Source organism: Amborella trichopoda, chromosome 5, assembly GCF_054954075.1.
Source record: "Amborella trichopoda isolate Santa Cruz 75 chromosome 5, AtrichopodaSantaCruz75HAP2 v2.0, whole genome shotgun sequence".
NCBI lineage: Eukaryota > Viridiplantae > Streptophyta > Magnoliopsida > Amborellales > Amborellaceae > Amborella > Amborella trichopoda.
This window is the reverse complement of record NC_142340.1, coordinates 3,347,020-3,369,121: the sequence shown is the minus strand read 5'-3', so window position 1 is coordinate 3,369,121 and position 22,102 is coordinate 3,347,020. Positions and strand designations below refer to the sequence as shown.

The 22,102-nt window shown below is 34.5% G+C and overlaps 1 protein-coding gene across 26 annotated transcripts; it reads right to left on the bottom strand.

Annotated features, from left to right (window-relative positions):
• Window positions 1-2,865: 2,865 nt before the first annotated feature.
• LOC18443386 (Peptidyl-tRNA hydrolase II (PTH2) family protein) lies at window positions 2,866-16,507 on the bottom strand. Of its 26 annotated transcripts, none has more exons than XR_016055621.1 (11): window positions 16,340-16,507; window positions 16,006-16,203; window positions 13,747-13,930; window positions 11,320-11,380; window positions 10,357-10,393; window positions 8,959-9,036; window positions 8,679-8,751; window positions 6,219-6,258; window positions 5,899-6,027; window positions 3,375-3,493; window positions 2,866-3,177 (listed from the first exon to the last, which is right to left on the bottom strand). XR_016055621.1 is itself a non-coding variant. In XM_088866911.1 (11 exons), exons 4-10 carry the CDS (start codon window positions 11,351-11,353, stop codon window positions 3,444-3,446), a joined length of 441 nt encoding a protein of 146 aa, XP_088723037.1. In that variant the 5' UTR covers window positions 11,354-11,380; window positions 13,747-13,930; window positions 16,006-16,203; window positions 16,340-16,507; the 3' UTR covers window positions 2,866-3,177; window positions 3,440-3,443. The 26 variants fall into 26 exon arrangements, 12 of the variants coding, with proteins under 12 accessions (XP_088723037.1, XP_088723039.1, XP_088723040.1 ...); XM_088866911.1 differs by having other exon boundaries at window positions 3,440-3,493; XR_016055631.1 differs by lacking the exon at window positions 5,899-6,027 and adding an exon at window positions 14,245-14,303 and having other exon boundaries at window positions 3,127-3,177; window positions 3,411-3,493; window positions 8,679-8,731.
• Window positions 16,508-22,102: the final 5,595 nt, after the last annotated feature.

The following is a 22,102-nucleotide window of genomic DNA, read 5'->3' as shown; positions in this document are numbered from 1 at the left end:
GATTTTCTCAAATTTGTTTAGCCGGTGAATTTGGTCAAAACTGGACAATCTTACCTTTCAAAACCAATCAATTACTAACTTTCACTAGTTCTAGAGTAAACCAGGTTTATATTTTAGACAAGACTGACCAAGGCATTCATCAATAGTTCACCCAATCAAACTAGATAATCCAGTCCGATCCGGTCCGATCTCGATAGCTATACTTTAAATGCCCACTTTTGGGTGTCGCGGAGCAATAGAAAAAATGTCTCTAAGGAAATGCATTTTGCTGCTTGCCAAACGCGACAAGAGAAAAACACATGCCTTTGGGACATTTGTTCATGAACCTGCGTATGCTCATATATTAATCTAAATTAAATACTGATGGTTGGGATATTTGTTCATGAACCTGCGTATGCTCATATATTAATCTAAATTAAATACTGATGGGGCAGTGCGAATCAAATGATATCTTGATATTTTATGTATTCAAACAGTAAGCTTTTATTTCCCTTCTTTATCACATGAAAGTGATCCATTTTATGATCATTTTATGACTTTCAATTATATATTTTTATGACTTTCAATTATATATGATATTGAAGTGGAAAATTAAATACTAACACAAAACATCTACTTTTAATTTGACATGGGAGGAGATTGATAAGAAGTTCAGATTGCGAATCATTAATTGATGCAACATGTTGTTGGTTGGTTTTTATGGCTGAGGTAGTTGTTTAGTTGATTCCATGGTGGATGTGGCTTTGCAAATTGATGCAGCAAGTTGTTGGTTGGTTTTTATGGCCGATGTTGAGAAATGAGGCATCATTGAATTAAAGTTTATGTGAATTCAGAATAGATCTTTATTAGTTTGGAAAGAAATTTTTGCTATGATAATATGAAAATTGGGAAGTGAGACACAAATGAATTAAAATTTATATGAATTTAGAATGACAATTTTATTAATTTGGAAAGTATTTTTTTCAAAAAAAAAAAAAATAATAAATACATCTCAATAATAAAAAAAATTTAATTTCAATATATAATTTATAAACATATGTAGTAATCTGATATTATTTTTCTGTTTCAAATTTCAATGAACATAGATTAAATCAACCAATTTGATGTAAAAGCTTCAAGATATGAGGCACTTCTAAAATTTTTATTTTTGGAGTTTCATACCATTTCATAAATATATTCTGCTTCATCTCATCCTAATATCGCCGGACTTCTTTATTCGAAGGCCGGAAAATAAAATTGCTCGCTAGTCATTTTGCATAAATAACAGGCCAAAAACTCGCCTGATTTCTTTTTTTATTTTCTCACCTGAAAAAGTCGTCCTGGAAAAGTATAGTCAAATTTCTTCATAAAAGATATTTTATGAAAAAGTCCATTGTTATTTCTGCCAGGAAAGGAGATTTCTAAAAATTTATTTTCTTTTTGTGAAAACAGAAGAAGAGCCCATACGCCATAGGAAACGTGAATTGATGGAAAATCATCTTTGTCATAATACCGTTTCAGACTCCCATTTTTCCTGAAAAACTCATTCTCAAACTTTGCCCCGGAAATTCTCAAAAGTAGGCTTAAATGATCTCAGTAAACTCAAAAAGCGTGTTAAAAGCCATGGAAATCAATTCATGTTCGATAACCTATCTGGAATTCTGGAAAGTTTGGAACCCATGTTTAAAATAACCCGAAACTCTAGAAACCGGTAGATGTGAAAACTACTCAGTTTTAACCATTTATTGAAGTTTCCATTGATTAGATGATGTTTGTTAGAGAATGAGATTTCAAACTCCTGGCTCGTGTAAGGTAGGTCTAACAAATTGCATTGTCAATATCACATGAAAAGAAAAAACATGCAGTTATAGATCACTACGAAATAGCATGTTAAGAGCACGTTTATATAATTTACTTATCTTTTGTATATGAAAGTCACAATCATTCTCACTCATTAGATGTCAAATTGAATGGTTTGGAATGAATCATGAAATCCGAAAAAAAAAAATTGGAACTTTGTGTCAATTCAATAGCATTCGAACAACAACCTATTTTGAAATTTAAAGGACAAAAATGATTGTGCCCTCCATTTTTACAAAAAATAGATGGTCTCTTTGTAGAGAATCCCATATAAAAATAAGACAAATGATATGAAAAACTCAAAAATCATTGTAGAAAATAACCCAATTACGTATATAGTTTATATACATTGACTCCACATTTTTATATATTTTTCTGTTTTTTTTTTAAAAACAAATTTAAATGACCGGAGTCACACCTAAGTATTCACTCAGCAATGAGCCAGCCGAGTTTGCAATCACTGCTATCATAGCAATACACAGGCCCCCCCTTCCTCCATTTGTCATCATAAATGGATGGGCAAGCTTAGTTGCTGCACTCCTAGTCAGCAGAGCAGCGGTGAGAGTACACATTTGTGTACGGTAGCAATACGCAGACCCATCCACCATCCATCATCATAAATGGACTGGGAAGATGAGCTGGTGCACTACAAGTCAGCAGAACGGCAGTGGATCTCCTCCGTTCATTGACGACGATGATAGATAGCAGATCTCCAGGTTGTGTACCACATACTGTTCCACTTGCATGTGTTGTGTTAGAATGCTTTGGAAACTTAAGTTTCCAAATATGAAACAAAGAAAAATAGCATGATCCACATAGCCCTTACAAATTTATGATCAGCAGTGTCTATAACCATCCAATCAATAGATACATGTGAGGGAGACTTAGAGCTACACTTGGTTTACATCATGTTCCAATAAGGTCCACTCTCCATCACCATCCATTCATCGATTGAGCAGGAATAACACATGCAACCACATGTTTTTTATGGTCATATGGATATTGGTGTACTTTACATTGGAAAAATGCAGAAGTTCATCTTTGGTAATCAATATAAAAAACTAGTCACGAGTTGATTTTACACATTTTCACGGAGTTTGATATCAGCCCTGATCAGGACCTGTATCTAAGCTTCCAAAAAGTCCCTTGACAATGACTAAAAGCACCCTGCCCAAAACTGGTTCACAACAGAATGGATTAAATCATGTCCACAAAATTACAATTGAGGTTAATATGATTCAGCAATAATAACACACATGTTAGTTGGCAAAAATTCAACCATCCATGGAATTCTCTTCACCACGTCATTAAGTATAATAATTGCTAACTCCAAATAACCTGATACAGAATAAAACATTATAAGATAAAGCATGATTCACACAAACATCCTGATTATACATGAAAAGAAGTTCTATAAGAAAACCTAAAGGAAACAAAAGATGGAACTCAGGCGTAGGAACGTGCCTCAATGGTTCTTTCATTGAAACCAAGTAAATAATAAGTGCTCCAAAATTTCTGATACAAAGAAATATTACCATTCCGAGCAGAAGGGTAATGCAATTTGAGCTTACAGTAGCTAAATTACTGAGACGATGATTACATATTCAAAGAAGACGAAGCTTCCCAGTGATTGAATCCACAGCAGCCTTGTTTCCTATTCAAAAACATACATCAACAGACTGTTTACTTTTTCCCTTTGGGGTAGACGAAAAATGTGCATGCCAGAAAAAGCTAGAAATCTGCATTCATTTGCACAGTAATCTGTAAGCGTGTGATAAAATCCAAATTTGAAAGAAAGGGTGGACTGCATACAGATACATCCACACGAACATCTCAAATGTTCTACACCTACTCATGCATATACCCATGCTTTACATAAAACACACGCATGCATGCACCAAACACATGACCAATACATTCATTCATTCATAAGTATGCCAATGTGAACATTATCATCTCCTGCAAGATCATTGTCATACAGGGAAATGAGCATACAAGCACCCAAATGCCCTATAAATATGCCTCTGCATCCTATTCAGCCATTTTAATGGGAAACAAACACAAAAGCTACTACCAGTGTCACTGACAAACCTCTAAACAAATAGTAATTGCAGCCTTTGTTTCAAAATAGCCATTGATTAGCCGCTTTAAGACTACTAACTAGAAAAATACTACGGAAAGAAGCAGTGTTTAAAAAAATGGGTCGGTGACTCGAATCGTTCACACCCATACCTGTGTCGGATCGGTGGATCGGATCAGAGAATTAGCCGAATCAGCAAATTTTGTCTCAAAAAGTTTTCAAAAAATCACTATAAATCTCTAAAAAGAGTGTTCTTTTAGTTTCTAAATGAATTAGGAGTGGTGCATTATGTACTTTCATTAGTTTGTAAAAATAGGTGAATACTGAGACGCTGATTTCCTATATAGATGTCTGTATAATTATCAATTACAATATAATATTATAATATTGCATCAAAATAATTTAAAAATATTAGAAAACACTTCCATATTATAAATAAAACAAATAATTTTCTATATAAAGTGAAATTTGTATCACATAAAAGTATCAAATATTTATTAATTCATTTTATTCATCCAAAATTATCACAACCTAACTAACTATAATAATATATACTGAAAATTTTATATTTTATAAGTATATACAAATAAGAACAAATCTAAAATGTCTTATAATATCATCTTATTTACAACTATTAAGAAAAAATAATGCATTAAATAATCTAAAATGCCTTATAAATTATAAGTTATAATATTAATTTTTGTGAATCTATTATATGCAATTCCTTTTTTGTAATTAGAAAATTAATTATATCTACTATATTTTCTGTAAATTATAAATATAAAAAAACCAATATAATTAATCTAAAAAATAAATAAATTGTATCTTATAGACCATTTCATTTTATAGACTATAGTTTATATTCTCATATAAAGAAAGAGAGACTTTTCCATCTCTCGTATAAACGAAAGAGATTTTGCATTTTCGTACAAAGAAAGAGACATTTCCATCTCTCGTATAAAAAAGAGAGAGATTTCCATCTCACGTATAAAAGAGAAAGATTAATGGAAACAACGTTGTGGAGGTAACAAAAAATATCACACATCACTAGATTGTGGGAAGAAATAATAATATAAATCTTAGAACCCACTTTACTGTTAACATAGGATGCTCACGTGGTGGGGAGCGCAGCACCATTGCGAGGTGCCCAGCAAGTGGGTGGGCACCACGATTCATGCCCACGAGATTTTTAAAATACTGGCCACGTATACATGCCCACGTGATTTTTCAAACATCAAATCTCAATAAAAATTTGTTTCAAAACAAATACACATTCGATGATGTCAGAAATCGGTATGGATCGGTGATGTGTCTAATCCGTGATGTCATACAGACGAGTCTACTATAGCAACACGGACGGATCCCGTTTTATTAGCGGATCCACAACGGTCCAGGCGATACTCAATCCAGATCGCCCGATTCCAAATTGGGCTACTGATTTTTTAAACATTGGAAAGAACTATATGAACACTATAAAACCTAAGTAGTTATTGCTAACTTACCCTCATAATAACTAAGGTTTAAGGTTTTCAGTATCCTTTTTCTAGGTAAATGAAATTCCATTATCTTAAATAAAATATTTTCAGTGGTATGTCACATATAAAATTCGCACAGAAATCGATATATTTTTAAGTAAAAATATTCATAGTCATTATCTCGTCGAGTTTATTTGAGGTTTCCCTAAAAGAATACCTTATATGCCTCTTCCAACTCAAATGTAAGCTCTCAACTCTGATTAAGCATTTTTCTTCTTTCTATTCTTTCTTTTTTAATTTCTTTTCCCGTTTTTTTTTTTCAATCAGTAGCTCCATTTAAGTGGTTTTCTGAAAAAGTACCTATCTCTCTATCTACCTATCTATCTATATCAACACGAATAAATAAAGTATCCCTGGGAGGTGTACAGAGTCAGATAGCATTCTGAACCTTTGGTAGAGTAGGGATAGCATTCTGAACCTTTGGTAGAGTAGGGAAGTATATACCAGACATGGTCTGTGAAAGGCATATGGTACACCATCCAGGGAATCCACCATATAAAGGTGACTGATTGCCATCAAGAACTAAGGTTGATCTCACCATCTGTAATTCCAAATGGACAGTGGATGCCCCAACTGTATAGCATATACCATAAACAACAAGTTTCTGATATACTTTCCCTTGTAAGGTAATAATGCAAATTTTTTATCTGGGGAAAATAAACAAAACTTTGTACACAAGTAGCTGCAATACTGATAGCTGTGTAACAAAGGATAAAATTCAAACAACATAAATTTATAGAGAGTATGGAGAGGAGGAAGTAAACCTGGACCAATGGCAAGAACTGTTTTGGACCCCACTGACACCTGTCCACAACATCCCTCATGAAAACCCTTAGCAAATGGGTTACTTAAATTCAATAACTACATGAAAGTAAGGAAGGACCAAAGTATGAAATGTAATAAATTACTTAAATTCAATAACTACATGAGAGTAAGGAAGGACCAAAATATGAAATTTAATAATAAAAACATCATCAGATAAACACAGTTTAAAAAAAAGGAAAAAAGAACATCATAAGATAAACAACCAATTTATAAAATCCAGTTGAGTAACTTTTGATCTTTCATGTACAGATAAACCATATATATGATGAAGATAAATCAAATGCATCTGCGCATGTTTATGTTGGTTTCCATCTTTTGAATATCAAATTTTCTTAGTCAAATCCAGCATAACTTGTTTAAAAGTTTTTCTTCTTAGAAAGAATAGATCTTAAATGAAGTTTTTTTTTTCTCTTTTTTTTTATTTTTTTTTGGGGGGTAGGGGGTGTGGGTTGGGGGATGGGGGATGGGGGATGGGGGATGGGGGATGGCGGTTGTGGTTAGGTCAGCTTGTCTACAAGAGAGAGACCTGAACGAACCCAAGACCTATCTCACTGGAAACCAAGGGTCTCACCGCTACGCCAAAGGCTTGATCAACAGATCATCAGTGGTGTAACATAGTTAGTTATTTCAATCATCAAATACTTTTGTTTGAAAACATCAATAGATTGTTTGCAATAAAAACACATTATTTACAATTAAAGAACTAAATAAATTATTTCTTCTCGAAGAATTTCAATTTCTTCCATTAGGAACTTTATCCTTCCTACTTCAGCATTCCAAAAATCAGCTTCAAGGATCATTTGTCTTTGAATCTTGAATAGGTTGTGTTTGCCATAGCATACATCAGGATGCCTGCAGCACCTCCGGAGTTGTGTCAATCCTCAACAAACACAGGATAGGCATGAAGCCACTCAAGGTACAGAAACTCTCGGATGAAAGGATAGGGCTCGAAAGTTTTATATATATATAGATATATGGAAGATACTACAAAACGCCTATAGGCGAAAATGAACAATGATTTCGCCTACCCTCATTACCGTCCAAAGTTCATCGCACGGTCACGTTTGTCCGGTAGTGTTTTATTTTTCATTTTTTTTCTACAAATCAGAATGATCTGAAATTTGGAGCGTGTGTTAATCAAAAATAGAGGAATCTATAAAAAATATCAAAAAAATATTTTACATGAAATAAATTGACCGAAAATATCAATTTGTTTTTCACGAATTATTTTTTTTATATTTTTATTAGGTGCGCCTCACTAATATATACACACGCTCCAGTTTTCAGATCATTTCGATTTGTAAAAAAAAATGAAAAATGAAAGTCTAACGGGCAATCGTGACCGTGAGATGAACTTTGGACGGTGATGAAGATAGGCAAAATCACTATTCATTTTCGCCTATAGGCGTTGGGAAGACTATTCCTATATATATATATAGGAAAAATCTTGGGTGAGCCCACTAGCTCTCAGGAAAAAATGAGCCCAACGGCCAATATTAAATCTGGGCCAATCTAACGATCACAGATGTCCGGTAGTATTTGAATTTTGATTTTTTTTTCTATGAATCCAAGTCACTAGAAATTTTAAGTGTGTGTTCTTCTCATCAAGCCACAACGAATAAAAATATAAAACAAATAGTTCACGAAAACAAATTGACCAAAATACCCCCGAAATGTTTTGGTGATATTTTGGTCAATTTATTTCATGTAAAATATTTTTTTGATATTTTTCGAAGATTCACCTATTTTTTATATACGCACACTCCAAATTTCAAGTGATTTGGATTTGTAAAAAATAAAATAAAATTCAAACACTACTAGACATCTGTGATCGTCAGATCGGCCCAAATTCAATCGAGGCCGTTGGGCTCATTTTTTCATGTGAGCTAGTGGGCTCACCCTAGCATTTTTCATATATATATATATATATATATATATATATATATATATATATACCATATTTGTTCACAAGTCGATACCTTTTGAATGAGCAAAACCCAGTCCAAGACTCAAAAAATTTTAAAACAATTACCTTGTCAAATTCAAGGGATGATCAAATTCTATCTATATGCATTTTTTATCAGCAATTACAGAAAAACTCTACCAAGTGAGAAGAGAAGAGTGTTACAAGAGAAACAGAACTCTCGGTCAGTAGGGTGTTTGTTCCTGGGTTCAAAACACATTCTTAAAAGTCACCCACTCGGAGAAAAATGAAAGAAACACATTAAAAAACAATGCTATATGAGCAACATATGCAAGGCATAATTGGTGTGTGGAAGTTTAAATGAGTTTTATTATCCTTATTATTCATATCAATCATCAAAGCAATCAATTTATCAGGAAAACAATGAAAACATGCAATCATCATAGAAATCTTTAGAGGTGAGAAACCCAAGTACCTGAGTACGTCCTGCATCAGCTACTATGAATGTGGGAAGTCCAATATTATCAGCTGCATCCCTCAATTTATTCCTGAGTTAGGAGTAAAGAGTGCGCACCAATATGAAGAAAAATGATGCAACATGTATAGACCAAATTCTCGGAGTTAAACTTATTTTTCTTTCTTGTGTTTAAAAAATATACAAATTCAAATTTGATATGATAAATATTTCTCCATAGCAGTGAAGAGAATTTGTGTAAAGAATAAAAGGGAGCATTCTAACAAAACCATCTTCTTACATTTCTTGTTGGTTCTTGCATGTGACAACTATCTTGGGTTGGCCACACTGCTCCCATTGACTCAAAAGGGATCGATGACTGCAAGAAACAAGGTCTTATTAGATTCTTCAAATAAATAACATTTTATCGGTGTCACTACCAGTAAAGAGAGAGGGATGTAATAGGATAAAATAAGTACATATCAATGGCTTATTATTACAGCCAAAACTGAAGTTCTTAGCATATATAAGAAAGTCCATACAAAAGAGAAATAGTAATATAAGAAATAATCAAAATAAAAGACATGGGGAACAGATTGAATGAGGTACACCAATGCTAGGAAATCAGCTTTATTCCCCTCATGTCTCTCTTAATTTATGGTCCCTATGTTTGGAATACTATGTAGGAAATTGCATGTTCTTTGTATCTAACACAGAACAAGATCTCCCTAACATTACTAGCAGAAAGAAATAAGGCTGGTTCCAGAAAACTGGTGCAACAAGAGCTCCAACAGAACTAATCCAGGAAATTCATACTCCATTCATTTCATATTAAATGCAGACCATATTAACCAGAAGTATATCCAGACTGATATAAACATACAAATTAGCAAACTATCAAACAAATTCTACAATGATATGAAACAACTCTATTTCAAACAGCTCATCAAAAGCAACAAAATAGACCAAGTGATGCATTTTCTCAGGCCTGATTTGAGGCAAAAAATAAATAAGCATAATTCAACTAGTAGAATCCTTGATATTTTTTCCTTTAATTAAGTAATATCCTTAATATTGAGCAGTTGACTTATTGTCCAAACCACAAGAAGTAGAATAAGTCTGATTATTATAATCAATAAATAATGTGAAATGCATCAAAGAAGGTGGAATTTCCTTAAATAGGTTATCAACTGAATAAATTACAACATTTGAAAATTCAGAATCAATAATGTTGCCCTCTCAATCCAGGAAGTCCCTCAATTGAACCATAAACAATCAATAAAATGAATTTGCACAATAAATAAGTTTAATCACATCCAGGAAGGATGCCACCAAGAATATGTGCTGATGAGCAAAGCATAATGCATGCATGCTATCTGCTCATGCAAAAACATCTCTACAAAGCACAAACATCTAAACGTACAAATAGACCATTCTGCATATACAGATCAGACAAGTACAAGTATATACACTTAAACATACATATATAAAAGATATAGAGTCAAAAAATAAATATTTTGTGTGAACACATTAAGAAAGATGACAGCCCAGAAAAACAAAAAGTGGACAAATTATAACTTAGAATTACATATGAATTTGAAAAATAATCTCAGGAATATAGCAGTTGCAGAGAAATGGATATTTTTGTATAATGAAAAGCGGTGCAATTGGCAACATGCAGGGGAGATCAAGAAATTACCTCCTCATTAGTTCTGCATACAAGCCAGTTGCTGCATCTGCAATTTCAGAGAAGCAAATTAGACCCATAAATAGCCATTTCCATGGTAAAACATCAAATAAAGCATCATATAATGGAAAAATGCTCAAAAATGTGAAAGACAACATTTTTCATTTTCTTTCTCTGGGAAGTACACTATAACCCAATGGAGCATGAAAAAACCAGAGGCCAACCCACTGAAATGATGAATGGTGATATATAGACAACGATACACTGAGAATCATTGGGTTCATTTCATGTTCTGGCGAGTCGCACTCTCCATCATCGAGCATCATTCCAACTAAAGATGATGACCCAATCAACTATGGTTTTTTTCACAGTCCATTACACTACAGCATACTTTCCCTTTGTGACTGGTATCTCAAAAACATTTATGCCTTAAATGACATTACTACGTACCTTGAAAAAAAAAAATTACGAGGTACCTTAAATTTACCCAAGCATGAATTAAGTTCCATTTGACAACCATAAATCCATTTACAGCATTAAAAATGACTTTTCTTATTAACTTTTTATAAATGAAGAGTTCAACTATCAAAATTTTCAACCTCTGTGCCAAATCTGGTCCACTCAAATAGGACACGTAACAACACATGACATTTTCTTGTTTTTTCTTTTTGCTTCAAAAATTAAACTGACCAATCCAAACAGCAACAACCCAAGAAGCCAAGTTCGTTTTTTTTTTTTTGGGGGGAGGGGGTAGGGGGGGGGGGGGGGAGTACAATCCAAGTTCTCTTTATTAAAATAAATTATCCAATTATTCATACCAATCAAATTGGCATTTACACTGCAAGATCTGTAGATTATATACAAAAATACGCATCGAGAATTTAAGAGTCAACCACCATAGCGGCATACATGCAAAGAAATGAGAAGGGCAATATATTTCATAGGAAAAGTAAAAAAAAGGTCTCAACATCTTACGAGCACATTGGGAGGCAATTTTTCCCGCTCCCATCTTCAGGTCTTGCCTAACAACCAAAACCTGCTACCATCATCAAATTTGGGAAATAAGACATACTTCATTCAAATGGTTATATGGCATATTTCAGGACATACAAAACCAACCATTCTAAGTTAAACAAGCTACCTGGAAATTACAAGCCATAGGGTAAGGGGGGGAAACAAATAGATAACATCTAAAGCAATGTCATGAATTAATACCATTTTAAGGAATGCAATTCCAAGGGCATTTGAGGTTTTGAATTTTTTTGAACTAATAAATATGAGTACAAAACTCAAGGGTAAAATGCAGATCAGAAGCATATGAAATCCATGCAGATAAAAATCTTAGATATTATTGGAAGGGTTCTTAAAAATCAATTTCAAGTTAACATAGTTCCTAGGAGAACTCAAGACTTGGCAATGAAGACCCAAACTATTTTGTTACGATAAAAAATAAATACATCAGCAATTCTTATCCGCAAGAACCACGTAAGATACTCAAAGAAGAAAAGGGGACAAAAGGAAAAGCTATTAAAAATATGTCATTGAACGAGACAACCCTATTCAGATCTATGAACATTATAAATATTACACGAATTGCCAGTAATTCCTAACTCACAAGCAAAAAGTAAACATAAAAATTAGACCAAAAAATGGAAACCTATCGAGGAAAGACCCATTATATCTTTTATGACCAAAAAACGTGAATTTGGATATCAGTCATGTAGGTAAGCTGGGAATTTCAAGTGCCCACAAGATGCACATCATCAATCCTAGGAGATAGAGGGATTGGCAGAGAGGGTAGGGTGGCCACCAGGTCGCTGTCTTTCTTTCTGTTCCTAATAAACTTATTAAGATAAGAACACTATATCTCCCAAACTCTTGAGAATGATATGCAATGATAATTTCAGAGTGCAATGCAGTAATCTCAGTAATCATTTAAAATTATAGAACATACAAAAGATAAAGAAAATAAAATTCATGCATCATCCTTCTTTTCCGAAACAACATATTCACGGAAACATAGAAACTGTGTGTGATAGGCTGCTGTGTGGGTATGTTCATGTGTATGTTTGTGTCATTATGACTAGCATCAGTAATTTCATTCTCAGATGATAAGAGAAAAATAATGAAAAGCAAAAGAAAAGCCTTTTCTGATAAGAAAAAAGAAAAGCCTTGAAACATGGAATGATTCCATTTAACAAGATAAACACCAAGGGAAAAGAATGAAAAACACTGATAAAAAAAGCATGTTATACCACACCCATTTGTGCCAGAATAATGCAAAATAAAATTAGCAGTTCCTATGCACAAAGGAGAAGAACACAACATCAATGAATAAGGAAAATGGCCACAAAAGAAAAAGGACAAAGCAAAGGAATGTCACCGATGAAAAATTCAGTACCTCATTGAAGAGTATTAAAAATTTGAAAAAGAAAAAATTTGACCAAGTAGGAATTTGAACATTAATAGTTCAGATAATCCATAATTAAAGTAACAAAAAAGTACCAAATTCCCTATATATATATATATATAGGAAAATGATATCATGTCATTATGCCATTATAATAGAATAAAATCACACTTCTAGAAAACCATGTATGTGGTATTTGTATGACCCAAAATTTTTCACACACTCTCTGATGTGTGCAGAAGCTCTAGACCCTTTGGGTTGATTTTTGGCACATAAAGTACGAGAAATAAAATATAAAACACATACCACAATAACACAAATATTTACGTGGTCACCCCAAAAGGGCTACATCCACGGGTACGGCAAACTGAAATCCAATATACCAATGAAAGTTACATCAAAGATTTTGAAACAAACCTAGACAAAAACAAAGTCAGGCAAACCATTTTAAACCACTCCCCCTTTCTTCTCTTTACTTCTGATAACCATTATCGACAATACCAGATAGAGACGCAAGAGCAATGAGAAACTCACTTTCTCTCTAACTAAAAAAAAAAACAACCCAAAATCTCTATAAGAACCATTTTTCTACAAGAAACAAGCCTCTCAATCTTTAAAGTATACAAGAGGCTATCACAATGTTTCTCTCTATAAGAAGCTTTCTTCTCTCTAAGAGGAAATCTTGCATCTTATGCACAGGAGGCTCTGTCCCTCTCTCTCTCTCTAGAGGAATTCACCTTTTCCGTACGGTGACCTAAATAGGGCACACAAATTCTTTGTACTTTCATCCCATATATATAAGGTTAAGAGTCCATACTAAATAGGAAACTTCCTATAGATCTTACATATATCTCAAAAACTAAGAGATATATCTAAGAGTTTTAATCTTTTTGGATTTCTATTTCCTTTAAGAAACTGATCAATATTAATCTCAATCCCACATGAAATGGGATTTCTTTATATGGGTGATTTTGGATAGCAACAATTTCCACCTTGATATCAAAATGATGAGATCATCCTCACTTCGTCTAACGCCTGCCCCGATAAGCTTCTTGAACCAGGCATTCTTCAACTTGGACTTCGAGTTATGCTTAGAGCAGCGAAGTCCGAAGGCCTTCTTTGCCTTCTTCTTCTTCGTATGAAAAAATGAGTGGCGATGCTTCTTCGACATCTCCTCTGCAGACAGACAGCGACAACAAGTGAGAGAAGTGAGAGAAGGAGAGATGGTCGTAAGCTAATGCATTTTCGCTATCGGGGCAGGCATTAGACAAAGTGAGGATGATCTCATCAAACAACAATGCATCACTTACTAAAACAAAAAAAGGAATCAAATCCAAAAATTACTAAGTCATTATCTTAGAAATCAGAAAGTAAAAATGAAATGTGATGCTTTGATGTTTGATGAGATCATCCTCACTTCGTCTAACACCTGCCCCAATAGCAAAAATGCATCAACTTACGACCATCTCTCTTTCTCTCACTTCTCTCACCTGTTGTCGTCGTTTGTCTGCAGCGGAGATGTCGAAGAAGCATCGCCGCTCACTTGTTCCTACAAAGAAGAAAAAGGCGAAGAAGGCCTTCAAACTTCACAACACTAAGCATAACCCGAAGTCCAAGTTGAAAAATGCCTGGTTCAAGAAGAAGAAACGATAAGGTCGTAAGCTAATGCATTTTTGCTATCGGGGCAGGCGTTGGACGAAGTGAGGAAGATCTCATCATTTTGATATCAATGTGAAGATTGTTGGATTTGATGCTATCCAAAATCACCTACATAAAGAAATCTCATATTATGTGGGATTGAGATTAATATTGATCATTTTCCTAAAAGAAATAAAAATCTAAAAAGATTAGAACTCTTTGTTATATCTCTTAGTTTTTTAGATATACGTAAGATCTATAGGAAGTTTCCTATTTAGTATGGCCTTCTAACCATATATATATGGGATGAAAGTGCAAAAAATTTGTGTGCCCAATTTGGGTTACCATATGGAAAAGGTGAGTTCCTCAAGAGAAAGAGGGGCAAAGCCTCATATGCATAAGACGCAAGATTTCCTCTTAAAGAGAAGAGAGTTTCTTATTGAAAGAAACATGTGCAAGATTTTCTCTTAAAGAGAAGAGAGCTTCTTATTGAGAGAAACATTATGATAACCTCTTGTAGACTCCAAAGATTAAGATGTTTGTTTCTTGTAGAGAAGCGTTTCTCATAGATATTTTGGGTTGTTTCCCCTTTTAGTTAGAGAGAAAGTCAGTTTCTCTTTGCTCTCGGGTTGCTATCTGCCATTGTTGACAATGGTTGTCAGAAATAAACAGACGGAAGGGAGAGGGGTCTCTATCTGGTGTTGTCCGCAATAGTTGTCAAAAGTAAAAAGAATGAAGAGAGAGTGGTTTACAAGGATTTGCTGACTGAGTTTTTGTCTAGATTTGTTCCAAAATCTTTGGTGTAAATTTCATTGGTATAATAGATTTCAGTTTATCGTGCCCATAGATGTAGCCCTTTTGAGGTGAACCATATAAATATTTGTGTTATTGTGGTATATGTTTCATGTTTTATTTTTCGTACTTTATTTGCCAAAAATAAACCTATCGGGTTTAGAACTTCCGCACATATTAAGTCTACTTCATTTGCCAAAAATCAACCCATGGGGTTTAGAGCTTTCGTACACATCAAGTCTTTAAGAAGAGATACTGCATCTCTCTCCCTCTCTAGAAGAATTCACCTTTCCTATATGGTGAGGGCACACAAATTCTATACACTTTCATCCCATATATATATATATATATATATATATATATATATATATATATATATATAAAAGAGACATATCCAAGAGTTCTAATTTTTTGAATTTCTGTTTCCTTTAAAAAAAAGATCAATATTATGGATAGCAACAAATCCAACACTCTCTTCATCTCAATAATCAATCTAAAAAAAAAATCAATTTGCACCCTATATATTGTTAAAATGAGTACCCTCCAACAATGAATCTAAACTGACCGAATTTCAACATCTAGGCCTTTATAAATTTAAAATCACTTTTTTGTTTTTTAATGTTGCTACTCTAATGATAATAAAGTTATCTAAAAATTTGGCAAGAAAAAAGTATATTTTTAATCAATTGCTCAAAAAAGCCACAAACTAAAATGCACCACAGAAAAGAACCATCTTTCTAAGAAAGAAACAGAGGAGAGTACAGGTTTCTTTTTTTTTTTCTTTTTTTTTTTTGTTCAGATAACACAAAAAGAACATTAACCATTTTAAGTTCTTCATCACAGGAAGGAGAAAGCAATCTCTTTTTCTTGCTCAAAGTAGATGGAAGCCTCAGAGCTGGACTGGTTCGTGAAATTTTCGGCAACTCCAAAAGTAATCCAAGAAGAAAACCTATGAGTAATCCAGGTACAAAATTCTCAGGCTTCAAACTGCTTGCAAGCCATGGTTCTTGTCTCTTTTCCTAGAGAGAGAAAGAGAATGAACAATCAACTAAGAGAAAGCGAGTTAGAGAGAGAATCAATCAATCAAGTATCAACTAAATGATGTTTAAGACGAATAAAAGATTACACAAAAAACCAAAACTTAGCACAGCGTACAGATTTAACATGAGGAGACGAACTCCTCCAAAACCCAAACATTGTTCGGTTACTGAAGCTGTGAGGGATGAACGCAGTTTGTGCATCTCTCTCTCTTAATTGTTCTTCCTCTCTCTCTCATCTCTCTTCACAAAACTCTCTTTCTCTCTCTGTATTACCTTTTCATGTGAATTTTTCGTAGCTTCCAATCTCTCTCTCTTATGGTGCAGAGTCTGCAGACTATGTTCAGTCGAAATTACCCACATGCTTTCAGTTAAAGACAGTTTCGCCCTTAGCCATTTAATATTTTATTTTTTATTTTTTATTTTTTTTTTAAATACCTATCAAGGCACGCTACTTGAATTGAGGTTAAAATGTTTAACTTAAAAAAAAAAAAAAAAAAAAAGGGAAAGGCGATTGAAACAAATGAAAATGCTTCGTAAAGGGAAAGGCGATTTTGGAGCCAAATAATAATTTGGGTCTATTTAAAAATAGAAAAATTTATATAAGATTGCAACCTCATATAAAAAAAACGTATTTTAATATTCAAAAAATCTTTTAATTGATAATCTCAACACCGAGATGTATGAATTTGACGAAAAAAAAGATTTCAGGTCTCAAAAATAATACATCTTGCAATACATTGTTTGGACGGTCAATTTTCAAAATTTTCATGTGATTATAAATCTACTTAATTTGAAAATGGATTCTCAACCCATCTTAAGAATTTTTTCACCAAAACTCTAATTTATGAAAAAAATTTGGAGATGAGCCTTATTGTCATTGTTTAAGTTTGCAACCTTATGCAAACAACACCCTTTAAATATTTATGACCAATAATTTAATCTCTTATGATTTACTTTCATACTTTTTGTTTTTCTTCTTTTACTAAAATGTTTTTCTTCTTTTACTAAAAACTATCGATACTGGGTTACTTTGCCTCCTTTTTTTTCTTCACAACAATTGTCCTTTTCTTTTCTTTTTTTAATTAAAAATGACGAAATCTGCAGATGTCAAAAGTTGAGCCATGCGCTAGAGGCACTTCGATATCTTCCTTAACCTAATATACCACGTTATCCTAATATACGACGTTTCTTTGAAGTTGAAGTGATCTTTTTTTTTTTTTTTCTGTTTCCATTCACTCCTCTTTCATTATTTTGTCTTGATTCCTCTTTCTTCTTAACAAAATGCCTTAAAACTGATTTTAAAGTCGGCACTCCAAACACTCTTTATGTTTCAAACACTTGAAAGCATTCCATGTCTTGTTCAAGAACCCTGCCTCTCATATTTTTGGTGTCCAAGAACCTTGCCTTTTATCCCCCTGCCTTTGGTATCTCTTTCTAATATGTGTCAAGTGTATTACACATTTTTTAAAGTTGATTTTTTTTTTTTTTTCTTATCAACAAAGAAAAAATCTTCTACCCGTAATAATAATAAAACTCAAGACATCATGTTGCGACACTCCACCAACTTCTCATTGTATCTTGAATCTATTCCATAAAAAATTTTAAATAGAACTGACGCAGTCTTCCAATTTTCCATGTGGCAAGTTTTGTTAGATGTACTAATTTCCTTCCATTTCAAATCAATGATTTTGGGATTCCTTTTATTTATATTAAATTGTATCCCTTTCGACATACTTGCCATCTATGATTCTATATAAAAAAGAAAAATATACAAAGAGACGATTTACTCATGGTATAAGAAGATCACAATCACTGTTGTCCGTCAAATTTCAAACCGGGTGGTTGTAAGAGTGTCATTAACTAAACTTAAAGTTAAAAAAAATATCAAACTTCGTGACACACCCCAAGCCATCCAATTTGACATCTAATGGCTAAAAATAATTGTGACTTCCTCGTAACAAAAATACATGGCCCCATAGCAAACAATCCCATATAAAAATATATCATCTCTGGTGCATGGTATATGGTACACCACAGGAGCAGTCCACAGCTCCAAATAACATATAATGGGTATTTGTGCAAACACAGCTAGTCTCCACCATTCATCACTGGGAACAAAGTGGTGGATGCTCCATGTGGGCTATAGGTCTATCAAATACCAAATACACAAAAGATGGGTTTATGCTCCTCTCTCTCTCTCTCTCTCTCTCTCTCTCTCTCTCTCTCACACACACACACACACAAATAAATAATCACAATGGAAAGCATTAATCCCCTAAATATAAACGGATGGCTGGAGCTCATGTCTGGCCCATGACTTCCAACAGGTAAGGCTCTAGCCTGCAGGGCAAGACCTGGGCCTGGCCCATTGCCAGCCCTACCTCTTAGTTTTTCTGGGAACTTAGTATGTAAAGTGTTACAAATATTTCTGGATTTTCTAGAGGATAGAAATATAAATAGACAAACACCACTAAAATGTCTCTAGCTGATAGCATGATGACTTGATTCCAAGATTAACCTTCATAACTGAATGGAACTCAAAACATTCAGCATAAATTTCGAAGTGTTTATAAATACTCAAAAGAAAAACTTTTATTTCTCTTATATTAGTTATTCTGAAGAACAAATCGCTTTATATTTCTCGACATAATTGTGAAGCACTTACATCCAATTATGTTCCCATTCACAGAGTTCATATATTCACATGAGGATATATTGAAACTCGGATAATTAGATATCAGAGCTTCAAAGGCTTAGTCATCTGCACTTAGTCTAATCAATTGAAATTGTTGCATTGCTTTGGAGCCTATACCATACACCAATGGTGGTCATATGATACAGCAGGAGGGAATCCACCGTCAATCCTTGATGACAGGCGATTAAGATTTAAGTCCCAAAGTTTTTATCTGATGGGTAATGAAATTTTATCAGAGTAAATTATATGATACAAGTTTATGCCCCTAAATAGGGCTTACAAATGGAATAGGACAGGAAAAGACTGAACAGAAAGAGAATAAAAGTATAAAGAAAAGAAAATTAAATAAAAAAGAAAACAACAAAAACAATCCAAGTATGCACAATTAGATCTTCCTTGTCCACCCCTACATTGGCTAGTGCATCCGTCTCCTCATTCACCTCCAGAAGGATATATAGGAATGAGATTGTTTTACTGTCACAAATAGCAAACATTGAAAATCTCCACAAAAAACATCGACAAACATCAATGAATTGATTGCTTCTTCCAAACTCATCTTATAACATTGAGGCTCCTTCCATCTCTAGTGGCTAGGGTATACAAGCAGGACATGTTCTCAATCCTACCAGCAATGACTGTGCCTCAGCCTCAGTTGAATCACAATAACACTAGAGACCCGAATTTCTCCTAATTTAAGACTGCTGCATCTGTAGATACACCTCCAATACAAGCCCAGATTACCCCTCTACACCATCAAATTTCAGCTTCAACATATAACTATCCTGACCAATATACCAGTGGGTTTAGTGATGTGGGGGTTGAAGTATCACCAACATCTTATCACAAAACCCACTGCTTGATAGCCCCAAAACTCAGGCGATGACTGTGCCCGAGTAAAAGAACTGTCATGGATCCTTTCTTGGAGAGCAGAGACCCACCCATACACCCCATCCTTGAAAGGTCAAATTGTTCTTTCCTTCCACAAACCCTGCATCATAGCAAGACTACAAAGTCTCCGCATCATCTTCCCCCTATAGGCAGAGAAAAAATATCCTCTCAGAAATTCCTCCACTGATGCTGACATAACACGTTCCATCCCAAAAGAACCTAACATGTAAGACATAACGCCACTGCTATGTCTCACCATTTCGGTCCCCCACTTACAAAAATAGAGGGCCCACTTTTGAAGGTTATCTGATGCAAGAATTCTATCTTTAAAAGCTAACCAGCTAAACACCACACCCAGAATGAAGCCTTTACCCCACACCATCCTAGCCATGGCAGGACTCTCAATACCCACCTCCCTTATTAGGAACCTGTAAAATGGCTTAGCCATCATATTACCTAGCCATCAAATTACCTCCAATATCTGCCATAACTGCATCTATCTTTTGTTGCTAATGGCACAGATATATTTTCAAGTTCCAACAACATCTTAGCAATTCATTCATCTCCTCTTCTTTTAAATACCCAGAAAACCTAGGAACCTGACCTCTCCCCCATGCAAGACGACTCCTCCACCCACACACTGGGGTTAACTGCCACTCTCGTTAATGTCACATATCATTCCCCATCCCGCAACACCTATCCCACACCACAAGTCCCCCCAAACACAATTCTACTCCCATCCCCCATAACACACCAAACATGCTGACTAGATTCCTTAGCAATCAGACATATTGCCCTTCAAACAGCCAACCCCCTTGTCCTTTTTCTCACGTCCCAAAATCTTCACCCTGGCTCCCCTAACCAATATTCGGAACTAGGTCGATCCCCACCGATTCCTGATCCAGATCGATGATTCCCAATCTAGACTGGCAAATTTTAAAACACTGGTCTGAGCCATTAATCAGGACTCATCTAATCTCCTTGTCTAGATTCATTGAAACATCTTTATCAACCCACTGTTCCTTGTATTGTTGAATTGCTGCACCCATTCAGAAAATCTCTCTCCGTGCTTCCTCTGGGTTGTCAGGAACCACGAAACTGCTAGTACTAGCCTCCAAGGGTGGCAAACAAGCCTCGGTCACAACTCCTTGACTCCAGGCCCCAGCCTAAGAATTCCATAAAGCATGGGTGGAGGAGGTATGGGTAAGGAAAATGAAAAAATGTGGCAGATTTATGCCCCCTTTTTATTTTTTGTTTTGAGAGAACGGTGCTCAGGACGAGCACTGTACAGGTTTCCTACAAGTCCCCCTTTCATACACAATATTTACCTCTGCAGGGTGCCGAGGCCAAGTGTGAGTTGAGTTGGCCAATTTAGAACACAACTTCTAATTATACCCAAAACTCTGCCCCTTCTAGCAGGTTCACCAATATGTCATTTTCTCCTGGGTATAGTTGCTTAGGACAGTTGCAAAATAAAAAGAAAAAGAGAAGGAGAATAGTTGCTCAGAACTGTGGTTAATCTACACCATTCAATCATAGAGCAGAGAGTGGATACACACACCATACCATAAACATAAATCATTGGATTATGATATACTTTCCCTCTGTGAATCAGCTGCCAAACTCTTTCATGAATAAATGATGAAACATTATCAATGATCCAAACAAGTGCTTTTCTCATGGAACCTCTTAAACACCACATTATTTCTCTGTCTAGCTTCACAAAAGAAATTCATTACTTTATTAATATTTACTCAATATCCAATGCTGAATTTCTAAACTATATACCCAAAGGAGTTTTTTTTTTTTTTTTTTTTTTGACAAGGTTATATAGGAATGGAACTTGAGACATTCTGCTATGAAAACCCAGCAGCTACCGTCTCGACCCAAACCCGATTCCTATCTACCCAGAGGAAGTTTCAAGACAAATATAGTCACAGCATGCAGTATCCCTGTGTGGTTCATCCACAATTTTTTGAATTTTCTTACATTCCAATTTGAGGAGAATGGCATTGGTTTGATGCCATTAGGATAAGGCAAATAGTTGGAATAAGGCTCGGATGATGATGACATTGGTTTGATGCCATGCGCAAAGAAGACTACTATTCTGAAAGATAACTTTTATCTCTTTAATGATTTAATAATTTAATTCATTTAAGGAACAAACCTTAGATTCTGAAGCTAAGAAATTTTCACACACTGACTTTCAATGAAATTAAAGCCCATAAGATGATTAGATAACCAACTGGAATTAAGTAACAAAAATTTTACTGGGGATATATGGAATTCAAAATG